The 16,534-nt window shown below is 44.2% G+C and overlaps 1 protein-coding gene across 1 annotated transcript in view; it reads right to left on the bottom strand.

Annotated features, from left to right (window-relative positions):
• LOXHD1 (lipoxygenase homology PLAT domains 1) overlaps nucleotides 1–16,534 on the bottom strand; it is a 175,055-nt gene that overhangs the window by 38,151 nt on the left and 120,370 nt on the right. The window contains 3 exon segments of the mRNA XM_072859639.1: nucleotides 4,035–4,162; nucleotides 6,896–7,081; nucleotides 14,327–14,535. Coding sequence (XP_072715740.1) covers nucleotides 4,035–4,162; nucleotides 6,896–7,081; nucleotides 14,327–14,535 — 523 coding nt within the window.

Raw genomic sequence — 16,534 nt, 5'->3', positions numbered from 1 at the left:
ATTGCCTTAAATCTGCGGCAGGTTAGACAGACTGTTCTTCATAATGCACTAAGCTGCTGTGAGTGAATTGGCACTGGATGGTGCCAATAAAGATGAAGTGCCTTTTACCGTTTGGATGCCGTGGCTCTCACCCATCCCTTACTGCTGGTGCAAAGGCTGGAGAGATTTCTATGCGAAACAAGAGCCGGGGAAGCCTGTGTTGTAAACAGCTGGATGAAGACTGGTGGGAGTGGTGTGGAAACAGGCAGTATTTGTATTTGGGGACACGCATGTCCTCTGCAGAGGGTGCTATTGAGGTGACAAGAGCTCTGTACAGTTTGAGGTGTGATACAGAGCACCTCCAGCTAGCAGAGATGTACCAGTACATCGCCAAAGAACAGCACAGCATCCTGGGGATATTAACATATTAATAGCCCTGTTTTACATGTCATTCTTCTTTATACAGCCCCAATGAGTTTTCATGACCTTTTGCAGATCTTCTGCTGGCAGAAGACAACCCAAGCAACTAATAACATACAAACTGTGTGGCCCTCTTTTATTGTGTTTTCATATCCATATAGCAGAGGTTATCCATCCCATCTGTATAGACAAATGTGATGGTTTTTTATAGGCCACATAGTTTAGGGACATCACTTGCCTGGCCAGCTGGAGTGAAACTCCAGCCCCCAACAGGGTACCCAGCCCCCCAAGTCGGAAGATAGGGACGGGGACCAGAATGGAGCCCCCATAATCCAGGGGGAAATGGTTAGTGACCTCCTACACCACTTAGACACTCACAAGTCTATGGGGCCTGATGAGATCCACCCGAGAGTACTGAAGGAACTGGCAGAAGTGCTCACCAAGCCCCTTTCCATCATTTACCAGCAGTCCTGGCTAACTGGGGAGGTCCCAGTTGACTGGAGATTAGCAAATGTGACACACATCTACAAGAAGGGCCGGAAGGAGGACCCAGGGAACTACAGGCCTGTCAGCCTGACCTCGGTACCGGGGAAGCTGATGGAGCAGATCATCCTGAGTGCCATCACACAGCATGTAGAGGATAACCAAGGGATCAAGCCCAGCCAGCATGGGTTTAGGAAAGGCAGGTCCTGCTTGACCAACCTGATCTCCTTCTACGACAAGGTGACCCGCCTAGTGGATGAGGGGAAGGCTGTGGATGTTGTCTATCTAGACTTCAGTAAAGCCTTTGGCACGGTTTCCCACAGCATTCTCCTGGAGAAACTGGCTGCTCATGGCTTGGACGGGTGTACTCTTTGCTGGGTAAAGAAGTGGCTGGATGGCCGGGCCCAAAGAGTGGTGGTGAATGGAGTTTACTCCAGTTGGCGGCCGGTCACAAGCGGTGTTCCCCAGGGCTCTGTGTTGGGGCCAGTCCTGTTTAATATCTTTATCAATGATCTGGATGAAGGGATTGAGTGCACCCTCAGTAAGTTTGCAGACGACACCAAATTGGGAGGGAGTGTCGATCTGCTTGAGGTTAGGAAGGGTCTACAGAGGGACCTGGACAGGCTGGATTGATGGGCCGAGGCCAATTGTATGGGGTTCAACAAGGCTAAGTGCCAGGTCCTGCACTTGGGCCACAACAACCCCATGCAACGCTACAGGCTTGGGGAAGAGTGGCTGGAAAGCTGCCTGGCAGAGAAGGACCTGGGGGTGTTGGTTGACAGCTGCCTGAATATGAGCCAGCAGTGTGCCCAGGTGGCCAAGAAAGCCAACAGCATCCTGGCTTGTATCAAAAATAGTGTGTCCAGCAAGACTAGGGAAGTGATCATGCCCTGTACTTGGCACTGGTGAGGCCGCTCCTCGAATACTGTGTTCACTTTTGGGTCCCTCACTACAAGAGAGACATTGAGGTGCTGGAGCGTGTCCAGAGAAGGGCAACGAAGCTGGTGAAGGGTCTAGAGCAGAAGTCTTATGAGGAGCGGCTGAGGGAACTGGGGTTGTTTAGCCTGGAGAAAAGGAGGCTGAGGGGAGACCTTATCGCTCTCTAGAACTACCTGAAAGGAGGTTGTAGAGAGGTGGGGGTCAGTCTCTTCTCCCAGGTAACAAGTGATAGGACGAGAGGAAATGGCCTCAAGTTGTGCCAGGGGAGGTTTAGATTGGATATTAGGAAATTTTACTTCACTGAAAGGGTTATCAAGCATTGGAACAGGCTGCCCAGGGAGGTGGTTGAGTCACCATCACTGGAGGTATTTAAAAGACTGAGGTGCTTAGGGACATGGTATAGTGGTGGTCTTGGTAGTGTTAGGTTTACGGTTGGACTCGATGATCTTAAAGGTCTTTTCCAACCTATACGATTCTGTGATTCTGTGAAACTGCAATCCCTCTCTTGAGGGGTTGGGGATGTCTTGGTCCCCCTTAGAGATTTTTTGTTGATGTACCCTGATTTGAATTTTGCTTTACTTTTAAATACAAACTGTTGTGGTCCATTTTCCCACCTACTAGAATTGAATGTTGGGCTTAAAATAGTGGAAGACAGATCAGTTTGGGATTGCCTGGGGTCTTGGAAGAGGATGTCACCGATAGCCAGACATGGTGGTAACCCAGGTGCATTGCCCCACACGTTGGATGTCTCTCCGTGATAGGGAGCAGGGCCAAGAGCTATGTCTTTCTGTGTGACTCAGTGGTGTTTCTCATGGAGAGTTTAGTCAGCAGCACCTCTGCTACATTTTTTTTCAAAGCAAACAAGGCTCGTGCTTGTTACTAACTAAACACATGAAGGTTTCAAGCTTAGCTGAATGTGCTTGCCCAGACACCCACTCTGCTATGACAGCTGCGAGTAAAACATCCCTGAGCAAACACCTCTATGCAGGGAGCCTTATCTTCAGTTATCCAGCCCACATGTGATATGCAAAGCTGCAGCAGAGGAACTGCATCACCAGGAGGCTGGGGGAAGAGCCCAGCATCACCTCAGCAAGTTGAGCTTGAACTGTGTGTCCAAATGTTCCAGCCCTCCTGATGCTCTGTAGATGCTTTGCAGAATAAAATGAGAGGTAGTCAATTAATTAAATTTAAGCCTGATGAAGCCCATCTCTAAAAGATGGTTAGTGGTATGTTCATTCTTGAGCATGCCAAAGCTTTCTGTACCAAGGGAGGTGCTAGAAAGGAACAGGAAAGTGTTAGGAAATGGATTGGTGGCATGTGGGGTTTTTTGGCTTACAGAAGTGCTGGCATCAGACAAGGGTTACAGTGTTTGAAAGCTGTTTATGCTGAAGAAAACATGAGATTTCACCTTTCTAACAAAATCAGAGCATGCAGTGTGGCATTCCGCGCAGCTCACAGCCCATTTCTGTCTCTCTGTACTGTAAGGCCACATCTGGGCAGACAGATGTCATCGCGTGTCCCTTTCATGCCAGCTGCAGACAAGCCAGCTCTGGTTCCAAAACCATGCAGTTACATTAATGTAATACAGAGCCTGAGCTAAGAAGCCCATTTTCAGCAGAGCCCTCAGCTTCGCAGCTCAGGCCCTGGCATCCCTCACGCGGCTTCTGGACCAAGCTGGCTGACATCTGGACGGCAAAGCAAATGGGAGTAGCAGACGGAGGAAAGTCAGCACCTTCCCATCACAAGCACTTCTCAAAGTAGGTATGTGCCTGTTGGTTTGTCTGTCTTTGCAGTTACTAATGCATTCCCATTAAATAATATTTACATTAAATTACTTATTTTTCCACAAAAGATGCATTTTGCAGAAATTGCATCTGTGTTTTTCATGCAATGTCCACAGTTCCTCTTGGAGTTGGTGCAAGACTTCACAATTAATATTTTTTTTCTCAACGCTTACCTCAAGCCACTGAGGAACAAGTTAATCAAACCTTCTACAAATGACAAGGGATGGTTTCCCTGGCTACACAGTGCTCTCCTTTCCTCCGCTCTGCTAAATACACTACAATACAAGGGGCCAAGTTCTGAATCTGTAAAGTCAATGGGAGTTTGTGTTTCAGTGGGAGCATGATCAAAGCCCCAAGTGCTTCTTGACTTGACACCAGAATCTGTTATCACTCCACTTCTAACTAAGAAAAATGACAAAGTTACTGTACCTGTCTCCATTTTTCTCCAGCTGCATTTCCTCAGTGTTCCCATTGGATCCAAAGACAGTCATGAAAATACTGGCATCGGTACCGCCGCTTTCAATGTCTCCAGTCACAACCATGACTTCGTAGAGGATCTGGTGAGGATTTGAAACAATCAGAAGGCCTCATTTTAACAGCTGTCCTTAACCCACACAAAAGCCTGGACAAAAGGCTAGACAGGCTCTGCAGGAGATCTGCTTCTTTGCCAGAAATCATTACAACATGGCTTCTTGGTTTCTCTCCACACTATGGTTCCCAGAGGCAAAGTTAGAGATTGAAACTTGCTACACGACCTTACTCTTTGCTTCATCTATGACTTTTTCTGCAGATTTCCTCAGCCTAGATAGATAGACTCAGAGAGAGACAGATTCATTATGATGACCTGGGGAATGGTGAAGACCTGGTAAACTGCTTCCTCACATCACTGTGTGGGTCTCCAGCTCTCTGCTACTGCCGTCTCCTCCTGACAACCTCCCAGCACTCCAGACCTCTGTACTGTACCAAAATTTTGCCATTTTTAAAAAACAGCTCCCAAAGACACAATTGTTTCTTTCCCTTGACTGCAAAATGTTTCCCCCAAGTGTTTGGTGTCCATCTGGGCAACATTTAGTCCAACTTCACTAATAGTTTTGAAGTCTATACATCCAAACACTCTCTACAGCAGAAAAATGCAGCTATCCTATTTCCCAATGAGATGCACACTGCTACATTGAACGCAGTGTTCCCAGATCTCATACTTTAAAGGTATGCCAGTTTGTGAAAACATGTTTTGCATCATTTTCACCTTATTAGCCTAACTTTGTTCTTTTCTCCTGACATGTGAATAATAAGATTCAGAATAAAATATTTCAAAAGCATGCAAGTCCCAGTGGCTGTCAGAGGCACTAAGACGTTTAGGCCACTTAGATGCTCTCAAGATCATACCTATGGTAACAAGACCTCTGGACTTAAGAGGTGGAAGAATATCAAGAAACAGCCCCAACAAGACATATTTCAAATAGTGCACTGCTAGGCAAGTTTTATTGGCCTGAATTGTGATTGCCACGTAAATAAACAGTGCAAAGGAATAATGTTATAGAAAAATTATTTTTCATGTTTGTTCAATCCTGAGTAACCTGTCCATCACATATTCATCCACACACATTTTAAATCATAGCAAAGCATCATATTTGCTATAGGTAGGAGAAGAAAAACTCTTTTACCAATGCATTAAAGGTTTTTAATGACTGTGGTAGATATTGACTAGTTTCTCTATGTATGGGAAGGCAAATACCAATTTAAAGCACAAAGAGGTAATATCAAGCCAAGAAGAAAATTAAATTGAAATGGGTACGTATGGCTGTGCAAGAGTCAAGCAAAAGCAAAACAAAAAAGCATTAACTTTCCCAAAGACATTAAACGTATTAGTCTTCTTTGAACTCTAAAAAACCAAAAATTAAACTCAGTTTCTAACTACAGCTATTTACAAAGGAACAGTCCCAAATTCCCTCAGCTGGGAGACTGATCAGAAAGTCAAATGCGCACTTCTGATTTCATGTCTCAAGCATCTCCCCTGATTTCCTTCAAACCTTTCAGCAAGTTTCTGGCCCAACATCATAGAAAAAATTTAGTTAGATGTGTCTATTTTTGGCATGCTTATGAAAATAAATATTCAGGATTGGGCTTTTAAAGGAAGACTGAACATAAGTCTTCATTAACATCCACTTCAATCTATGGGCAAGCCATCAGCTCACCGATAGGAGTTTGGAAACCTTACCCAGGAGATTAAACAACTGATGGGAAGTTTTTAAGAGATTAGGTTTTAACCTTGGTATTCAGTCTGAGGGAGTTTTTTCCCCCTCTTAGGTCAATTCTACCACTGAAACTTGCATTGAGTTGTTGAATCCGTCATACATGCTAAAAATGTTATCACGCTTTTGTGTGTCTGGAGAACAAGAAAGATTCCAGGAGAATATCTTTAGCTTGGGAATCAAGAGCAGCATAAAGAAAAATTAATGTACTATGAAAGTGTAACCTCACTGTAAATAGAAACACATCTATAGAGATTTTAAATTGCCATACAGGTATTAAACACAGTATTATTGTCCCATTCATCCAGACTGTTATTTCTGTTATAAATCTTACATGGAAAATCAGCATAGCTCAGCTTTCCAATTTGTACTTGGTTGAACTATGGCATAGCACTCATTACTTCAAATTTCATATATATGGATGAAAAGACTATATAGGTTTTTTTCATAGCTTATTCAACTATAATCAGTTATTCATTTCAAAGATCAAGCTTGCAAATGTCTCCATGTTTCAACAACTTCCAATTATTATTAGTTTCTAACTGAATTCAGTTTCCCTATCTCGTATTAACAAAGCTGATATGTAGCCACACTATGCAGAGACTAAAATATCTCCACTGCTCTAATTTGATGAGTTAGAAGTATCGCCTCAAAGAAAACACCATGCAGTTAGATTGCACCAAGGTGTTCATCTTGCAGCTGCCCCCACTCTATGGGTACCAGGTGATGCAGTGGGTGCTCCAGGTGTGGTGACAAAATGAGGACATGCTGCTGAACTGTGTCCTAACTGCTCTGCCCTACTCTGTCCTTCTGCCTATGCCATGGCTGCATCCAGCCAGCATTATTAAACAGTGCTCTAAGTGGTAATGATGCCAAACCATTCGTAAAGATATTGCTAAAGAAATAACAAAGAAACCCTCTGCAAATAAAAGACTCAAACCACATGCAGAAGTCAAAATACGAGAACTGCTGACACACAACCTATATCAGCACAGGTCCATGCAACAGCTAAAGATACAGGATGAGCCTAGAGCCTACCTTGAGGCCAATGTTAACACAGTCTGCATCCAGGATGTTGAGGATTCATGAGGTGAGTCCATCACCTTTGTCTCTGGCCAGCCAGCACTTACAGACAAAGTTATACATGACGCCTTTGGTGGGCACGACGATGGTGAGCTCTTCCACCAGCCAGCAGCTTTCAGGGGTAGCGCCATCGTGCCCCATCTGTGAGAGTCAGTGAGAAAACACCTGCTGGTTAAAGGGGATTTCTTTGGAGGAGAGACCTTGATTGGGTGTTTTGAACAGTGATGAAGGACTAAGAGTGTTGACTATATACACCATCACACAAACCACTTCTACAGTGGAATGGAACAAGCTGTGAAATAGCTCGTGCCATTGCTGCCCAACAGGCAAGACATCAGTGTACATGGTAGCTGATGTGGGCAAGGAAGCTCAGGTCATCTGCTGCTGAGCATGAGGGAAGGCAGGACACTGCCAGTCCTAAAAGTAAGCAAGGGGAACGTGAAATAGGTAGACTGCACTGACTACATGAAAACATGTCCAGTCTCTTGCTACTCTACCTCTGCTCCATTGACTTCTACTTGCTAGTTTGCTGATCTCTGCAGAACCATTTCTCCATCTTTCCGATCCTTTCCACTGTGGCTGTGGCAACACTTTTGTGTTTGCTGTGGCAACACCCAGAAGTGACTATCCAAAGCTTCATAACCAAGATGAAAGATGCAGCTAGGGAAACACCCACATGCATTATTCAAGCACTCCTTCCCTCACAAATCCATGTCTAAGTCAACTATATGTATCAGGCTTTTTCTCTGCTTCCCATTTCCTTAAACTGCAAAAGGTCCATGTTTGTACAGGAGCCAACAGATGGAGCTTACATCTGTAGCTCGTTGATTTTCAAGGACCACCTTCTCCAAGCTCAAGAATGGTGCATCCTGAAGAGCAGGAAGTCACACAAGAGTAGCAGGAAGCCTGCATGGATGAACAAGGTGCTCCTGACAAAAATTAAAAGGAAAAAGGAAAAATACTAGAGGTGACAGGAGGGACAGGGGACCTGGAGAAATACAGAGACACTGCCCAGGTGTGCAGGGATGAGGTTAGGAAAGCCAAAGCTCACCTGGAGCTGAGTCTGTCCATGAAGAGCAACAAGCAATGTTCCTACAAGTATATCAGGAGCAAAAGGATGCTGATGGTGCCAATTTCTCAAGAAAATGCATGTGTCCCTCTTAAAGAAAGTGGGCAATTCATCCCGGAGCAGACTTATAAGCATAATTATGTATCCCAGCTGATGTACGAAATTCAGTCAGCCAGTCATTCCAATGAGCTATCTGTACATAAAAAGTTGAATAAAAGAGCTACCTACAGTTCATTATTTTCAGAGCAAGTGTTTTTTGTGTCTTTACTAGGAAAATTAGGTCCTTAGCTCTCACTTTTTTTGTTTTTAAATTATTAGGATATTTAGGGTTGCTCAGAAAATAATTTTTAATAAACAGGTTCATCTAGGGTGATATATCTGCGGTATCTTTTTTTCTCCAAAAAACAAGTGATCTTTTTTATCTGACTGTCTCAGCCATCACTGTTATTAGGAGTATTATTACTATACTAACGTCTGTGCAGCTGCAGAAAATTAGAGTTAACCATTAGGGAAATTCAAGTCTACAATGGATGCATTAATTCTCAGATTCCTGTGGTGTGAGGTGAATGGGAATATAACACTTGCCTTCCCATTCCCTCTCTGCCAGCTTGGCTGCCCTTCTCCAAACCCAAAGCCCCTCTGAGAGGCACACAGCCTCTCAAGACCTGTTGTAGGATGGTGCAGATGAGGTGGTGGGGAAAGTTCAGGGCAATGGCTCTGCAGTGAAGCAGGGACAAAGCAGCCGCAGGGAAAATGCCAATGAGCTCATTAAAGTCTGCTGCTCTTTTGGATTTGTTGCAGCCACCTCCTAGAGCGTTGTTCCAAGACATTTCTAGGTACCAGATTTTCACAGCAACCTTTAACTCCTTTGTTATCAGTGACTGGCCAGAAGAAAGCATACTGCACATCCAGCTGCCTTGGAGAACCTGCACACAAGCAGATTTCCAAAAGGTCCAACAACAATGTTGTGAAGTCTGCAATAAACTCATCCAGTGCTGAGTCTTCCTTATGGCTGGTCTTTTAGAGCAGAGCACTGGGATTTGTCTTTCAATTCCAAGCAAACCTTTAGATAGACCATGCCAATGCAGTGAATGATCCAAAGCCATGGCCACACCAGCAGCATAGCCTGGATGTGCATATGTCCTGGTTTCAGCTGAGATAGAGTTAATTTTCTTTATAGTGGCTGGTATGGGGCTATGTTTGGGATTTGTGCTGAAAACAGTGTTGATAATACAGAGATGTTTTAGTTGTTGCCGCACTACTCAAGGACTTTTCAGCTTCCCACGCTCTGCCAGGTGCACAAGAAGCTGGGAGGGGACACAGCCAGGATAGTTGATCCAAACTGACCAAAGGGCTATTCCATACCACATGACGTCATGCTCAGTATATAAATCTGGGGAAGAAGAAGGAAGGGGGGGACATTTGGAGTGATGGTGTTTGTCTTCCCAAGTAACCATTACGTGTGATGGAGCCCTGCTTTCCTGGAGATGGCTGAACACCTGCCTGCCCATGGGAAGGAGTGAATGCATTCCTGGCTTTGCTTTGTTTGCATGCGCGGCTTTTGCTTTCCCTATTAAACTGTCTTTATCTCAACCCTCGAGTTTTCTTACTTTTGCTCTTCCGATTCTCTCCCCCATCCCACCAGGGGGGAGTGAGCGAGTGGCTGTGTGGTGCTTAGTTGCCAGCTAGGGCTAAACCATGACAGTCCTTTTTGGCGCACAACGTGGGGCTTGAAGGGTTTGAGATAATGATAGATTTGATTGGAATGTGCCAGATAAAATTTATAGCTGTTATTGCTGTTTAGCTATTAATCATCAGGCTTCTGTGCTTGCCATGGAGCTTGCTTGCCTTACTGTATATTGGAGTCTAGGGCTCATTAGTGGCTGCTTTTTGCTTTCACTGCTTGCCGTGCTGCTGTACTGCTGATCATCTTAGGCTGCTGTGCCTGGGAACATTTTGATAACAGCAATGGTGATGCGCCTGGGCTGGCAGATGGCCAGGGCATCGCTGCTGTTTCTGTGCTGCTGTACTGGACAGGCTGGAACTCCAGTGTGAACTCGAGTCGAAGGGACTGTGACCTGTGGATGAATCCACATGGGACCAGGACACACCGAAGCGTCTGTGCCCATGGATTAGCCCATGACAGAGCAGGTATATCTTGAAACGTCTGTGGCCATGGTTATGTCTGTGCCACAGCAGGTATACCTCTGAAGGGATTGTGGCCCAAGGATAAGTCCACGCTGGATAAGGTGCACCTCGAAGCATCTGTGGCTGTGGATGAAGTCCATGCTGCAGCAGGTACACCTTGAAGCATCAGTGGCTGTGCATGAGGCCATGCTGGAGCAAGTTTACTTCTGAAGGGACTACATTCTGTGGATAAGTCCAAGCTGGAGCAGGGGCAAGGGGAGGACTTCATTGCAATGTTAAACCTGATGGTCTGGTCCAAAGGGACCAGGGGTGGAGATTGTAATGGAAATACCTTTAAATTGTTGTATCCCGGGATTTGAGTTGCATGTTGTGGGAATTACTATAGCAAGAACCCCTTGTTGCTGGCCAGGCTAGGAGCAAGGGGAGGAGTTTATTGCAATGTTAAACCCTATAACCTGGCCCAAAAGGACCAGGGGTGGACATTGTAATGGATATACCTTTAAATTGTTGTAACCCATGATTTGAGTTGCATGTTATAGGAATTACTACAGCCGGAACCACCTGAACCAATGGAGGAGAAGCCTTACAAGAAGCAGTGCAAGTGCAGCAGTGACCTGACCTGAGCTGGCTTTGGTGCCCGATAACTCCAAGAAACACACCACCTCTGCTGTCCTAAGTGACCACCATAAGAGATGAAGCCCAAAGTCATGGACTAAATGAACTCAGTGGACATTTTGTGGACATTTATGGACATTTTACAAATATTTTGTAGGGGAATTGGTCCATAGACTAAGGGAATGATATGTGTGTATTATACCAAAGGATGGGAAGGGTGATGGTGGGTAATGAGAATGTATTGGATAGTGTGAGACCTGAGCATGACGTAAATGGTATGGAATAAGGGGTGGATACTGTCCTGGTTTCAGCTGAGATAGAGTTAATTTTCTTTATAGTGGCTGGTATGGGGCTATGTTTGGGATTTGTGCTGAAAACAGTGTTGATAATACAGAGATGTTTTAGTTGTTGCTGCACTAGCCAAGGACTTTTCAGCTTCCCGTGCTCTGCCAGGTGCAGAAGAAGCTGGGAGGGGACACAGCCAGGATAGTTGATCCAAACTGACCAAAGGGCTATTCCATACCATATGACGTCATGCTCAGTATATAAATCTGGGGAAGAAGAAGGAAGGGGGGGACATTTGGAGTGATGGCGTTTGTCTTCCCAAGTAACCGTTACGCATGATGGAGCCCTGCTTTCCTGGACATGGCTGAACACCTGCCTGCCCATGGGAAGTAGTGAATGCATTCCTTGCTTTGCTTTGCTTGCGTGTGTGGCTTTTGCTTTACCTATTAAACTGTCTTTATCTCAACCGACGAGTTTTCTCACTTTTACTCTTCTGTTTCTCTCCCCCATCCCACCGGGGGGGAGTGAGCGAGCGGCTGCGTGGTGCTTAGTTGCCGGCTGGGGCTAAACCACGACAGCATACCAACATCACGACAAGTTGTTTGAGCTGAGATGTTTGAACTAAGTTAGAATGACAGAATTTCAAAGACAGGTAGATCCTTGGGCTGTTTGAAAATCTTTGTAACTCATTCCCACTGTCCTTGAGGGACTGTTGAGTACTTCACATCACCAAGACTAAGATGCACAATTTGCACTGAGCAGCTCACAATCACATTGAAACCAAACACAACAACAGGGGAAAAATGGGAGATAATTTGAGCGGTAGATAGAAGGAAAAGATGCCCCAAAAAAAAGGGATTTCCTGCTTATTCTGGAAGGTGCAGAGAATACTAGAGAGACCTGAGGGTGTTCCAGGATCAGGTCGCTAGTCAGCAAGGGACTGGACTTGCAACAGTTGTATATCCTTGACTTTACTCTGTGCTTGTGATGGAGAAAGGCTATGAACCAGAAGTGGTTTAGAAATACAGACCAATGCAGGACTCTTCTGATCATACCTGTGTCTCTCTGCAGCAACAGCAGTCTAGGAACAGAGATACTTTCATTCATTAGAAGAAGAAATATTAAAACTGGTTTTAAGAACACAGTATAAAGTGCCCCTACCCAATAACTTGTATTATTTATTTTCATGTCAGTGTGTCTATTAAAGTACATCAGTAGTAAATATTATATCTGTAGGGTTACAAGACAGGTATAAATGGGCACCTTTCAAATTACTTCATGTTCCACTGTTTCTGCTTTCACTATAGTATATTTGCAGCAGGAGAATAATACCAAACTAAAAGTGGCATCACATTGCAAATCTTACAATCCTACTAAATCCTGCAGTCTGCTGCCTAGGTTATACAGAGGGCTTTGAAACTTAATGCCCATGCTATGCTATTTTCACATGGTAACTCATATTCCATAATACTTGCCTTCTTCTGAAAGCAGCTACATGCCAAATCTGAGAACAAGCTGTTCCTCACTTTTCCCAAGTAGGTAACTAGCAAGTTTCTGCAATGTCCCTGAACACTGCAGTTTTCTACAAGGAAAATATGGACTGATTCCACAGCAACCATGGCAGACTGGCATATCGAAGTCATCACTGGGACATGGATCAACAAGAAGAGACCTTCCAAGCAGAGGGCACTGCATGAAGGAAGGCAGAAGGCCAGGAGCAGATGGCTCCTCCAGCCATGAGCTGGGGGGTTACAAACTAAAAGGGGAAAATGAGCAAGAGGTGAGGGAGCAGGCTGGTGAGATCACTGAGAACAGGAGTAAAAGAGTGCAGAAGAACATCACCCAGCTTGAAAGCTATATGTTATTTCTTTTTCTGACTCTCTGCATTTCATTTTCAACCTTTTTCTCTTTTTTCCCATTTGTAACCTTTTTCTCTTTTTTCCCCATTTGTAATCCTTTTCAAATTATTCCTTTTCCTTCTTCCCTCTATTTCCAAGTGTCTGCTCCTACTGTCTCCTATTCTCTGCCCCTTCCTCACGCCACTCACTGTCTCTTTTCCAACATCCCTTTCTGTTTCCTTCTTCATCCAGCTTTTTCTGTCTCTCTGACACTGAGGGGTTATACTGGCTTGTTCCTCCCTCTCTGTCCCAGCCCATGGCTGTTTCCATGTGCACACAGCCTGGAAAAGAAGGATTTATGTACTTGCTTCACTTTCAAAGTTTGACCTAGAGATAGCTAGATAGAAAGTGCCACTAATACTCATAATAACCAGGCACTCGGAGCGCATTAAGGAAATGGCTTGATAATAAACTCAAATCTAGTATGGAGACTTCTCAAGGTGTCACAATCCATTGCTTCAATGAAAGCTAATGGGAGTGCTTCAGTCTATCAGCTGCTACAACAGGACGTACAACTGCAAAGATTTTTGAATTAGTTAGGATTTCTCTCTTTATATTTTTTTCACTCATCTCCCTCCAAATACACAAGTATGTGCGTCAGCAAGTAGGTTTACTGCAACACAGGGCATGGGGTAAAAATAAAATTAAATAGGCTCTTGAATTCCTCAGATGCTGTGGGTTTCCGCACTCAGGGGGCTGGAGCAGGTTTTCAGGAGATGGAACTGCCATATGAAACAAGAATGATGTACACAAACGCTCTGGAAGATTCATGTGAAGTTTAAGCTCAGTGATGGAAAGTCTATGCAAATTCTGTCTCCCTGAGCCATAGCAGAAAAAAAGCTCCTGTACCGAAATCTATTTGTGCACGTTACTTATGAACGATGATTAATTTCCTTCTCTAAGCCTGGGTCCTCCAAGCTGTGAAAACAATTTTCATGTTTAGCTAGAAAATTATACAAGATGTGTTTCTCACTGCAGGCACAATTTATGAAACCCAACTGGAAGTAGAGTAAAAATCAACTAGGAAAAAGACTGATGAAGGACTGCATCCTGGGAAACTTCACTGCATCTGTCAATAACAGGTCTTGACTAAGAAAAAACAGTGCCAGAGATGGGACAAAACTGGGACATGTTACAACTTCCTTATAATTCAAAATTATCTTCTGCCTCCCAAGGATCTTGGTTTTGTGAGATGTAAAGCATACTTATTTTCAGGTTCAGACACATGTGAAATCTCATTAGCACATCCCTGTTTACATTCCTTTTAGACCCAAGTGCCTTTCCTTCACTGCTAAGAATAACAGGAACATGTGCTTTCTTTGGCCGTGTATTTCATATGCCTCTAGTACTCATGCTGCATTCACAAAGTACCTCCACTTTTTTGATCTCCCCAACATCTAGGCCCCAAACAGAGAATTTCTCTATGGAACCATCTGCAAACTCATCTTTTCCTTCTGGGAGATCCAGCCACAGCCTCTCCGTCTGCACTTTCTGAGGACCCATGATGATGATGTACACTCGGCTGTCAGTGCTGGAGTCATATTCTGTGCCCGTCGTGATGGTGATGTGGTACGGGATCACTGCAACAAACAGAGGTTTAGCCATCAGAAAACCCACACACATAAGCATTTACATGAGACTTCAGAAAACCAGGGACTCATCCCATCAGATGGAGCAGCTGTGCATGCTAAATAAGTTCACATCCCATTGAACTCATTTGGAGAAGGGATAACACCATGCTGCATTGGGCTACAAATGTGCATGGGAGACTACTTTCCCATACACACTTGGGACTGAATTATGCAAGGGTTAATTTAATTTCCCCAGACAACCCTACTGGCTGCAAGGAGGTCCAGATTTGTCCCTAACAGATGGCAGAACAGCAAAGGGCTTGAATCCTTATTTACACCAAAAGACCTTCCTGAAGATGAGACTGAGCACATAAATCTTAAATAGGCTATTAGACCAAAGTAATCTTATGCTCACCATTCAATAAAGGCAAATAAATCTATGCTGACTCCAAGGTAAACTATCTCTGACTGAATGTCCCAGTACAACTGCAAATGTTCTTCTTTGTGCTTCATTCAAGGATTGCTGTGATCTATGGGGCAGCCCAGGGTTTCAGCATCCCTTTGCAAATCCAGGCAAGCTATGAATAATCCCTGTATTAAAGGTAGGTCATGCAATAATTTTATACATTGCATAATAATATTGGCTAGGAGAAAAACCTTCAGGCCAAGGCTTGGGACTTAGCAGGTTTTTCTGTGATTTTCAGAAAATTCAGTTCAGCTGTTAAAAGGGAGGAAGTGCCAGACTCCTTTTCAAGTGCTTTCCAAAAGCTCGTTTGGGTAAGCCGAGCGGGTGGTGCAGAATTAGATGCTGAATACTCATTTGATTTCTCAGAACATTTGTGCAGGGTTGTTCAAACCATTCTGACAAGACTTGGAGCTCTGAAACTTGCCTTGTCACAGTCTCGAAACTCAGCCTGGCTTCATCATCACTTTTTTGATTTAAAAAAAAGGTTTATAAACCATGACAAAAAACTTGGTTGGCTTTCACATCATCCAGGAATGACATCTAATTTTGCTTTATGATGACCAACAACATTTTTGGGGTGGGGGTTGTACTAGAAACTCACATCAAGCTCAGAATATGTGTGCAATATCAGGGAAGGCATGAATTCATGCTGACCAAATCTGTTCTTACCTCTGGACAGAGCAGAACCCAAAGAGATTCATTCAGCCCCAGTTTGAGGATTTTGTGTGCCAACACAAAATGAACTGATGATTAGGCAAGACCTATTCTCCCCTTTATGGTATCATTTACATTTCAGTGTGCACATCAGCATAATGACATGCAATGCATTCTTCACAAAATAATCATTGGAGCTGCTGGTATTAGCAGGAGAAAAGGTTTAGCTGTAGGCAAGACAGATTTTATAAGAACATGTTGAGGGGTCATGTTTAGAACAGCTCCAGACTCCTTTTTTAAAGAAAAGATATTTTGAATAGGAACAAAATATTCTTTTATACAGTTTTTACCCTGTTCTCCTGTGACACACTAAGTTCACAGAACTACCAGCATTTCCAACTGATGTTGCATCCTCAAGCCAAAGTACTTGAAACACCTATATAAAAAATGAGAACTATGAGAAATTGTTATCATTTCCCACTTTAAATAATGGATACAGAAACATAGAGTAGCTTACTACCAGACAGCAGGAAACGTTGTTTGCTGTTCTTTCTTTTAAAAACTAGAAAAGTGATCCTTTAATTTGTTTATCTCCCCTCTCCATTGTCTCCCTCTTTCTCTGAGACTCCATAGTTCTACTTCTTCAAACATGAGAGAATGCAAAACCTGAGGTACGTGGCCACAGCAGGACACCACAGGTGCTCCAGCCCATCTCCCTTTGCCCCCTGCTTCCTTGAGTCCCTGCGCAGAGTTCAGGCTGTTTGAGGGCATGTGTCCCCCTCACAAGGGGTTGGGTTTCATTAGGGATATAGACCACACCATCTCCAGCACTGCCTTCCAGCACGGAGCAGGGTTCCCAGTTCAGACCCAAGCAGGTTCCTAGTCAGC

The sequence above is a fragment of the Ciconia boyciana genome, chromosome 4 (assembly GCF_034638445.1).
Source record: "Ciconia boyciana chromosome 4, ASM3463844v1, whole genome shotgun sequence".
Classification (NCBI taxonomy): domain Eukaryota; kingdom Metazoa; phylum Chordata; class Aves; order Ciconiiformes; family Ciconiidae; genus Ciconia; species Ciconia boyciana.
Note: the sequence above shows the minus strand (reverse complement) of the source record. Positions and strands in the feature narration are given on the sequence as shown.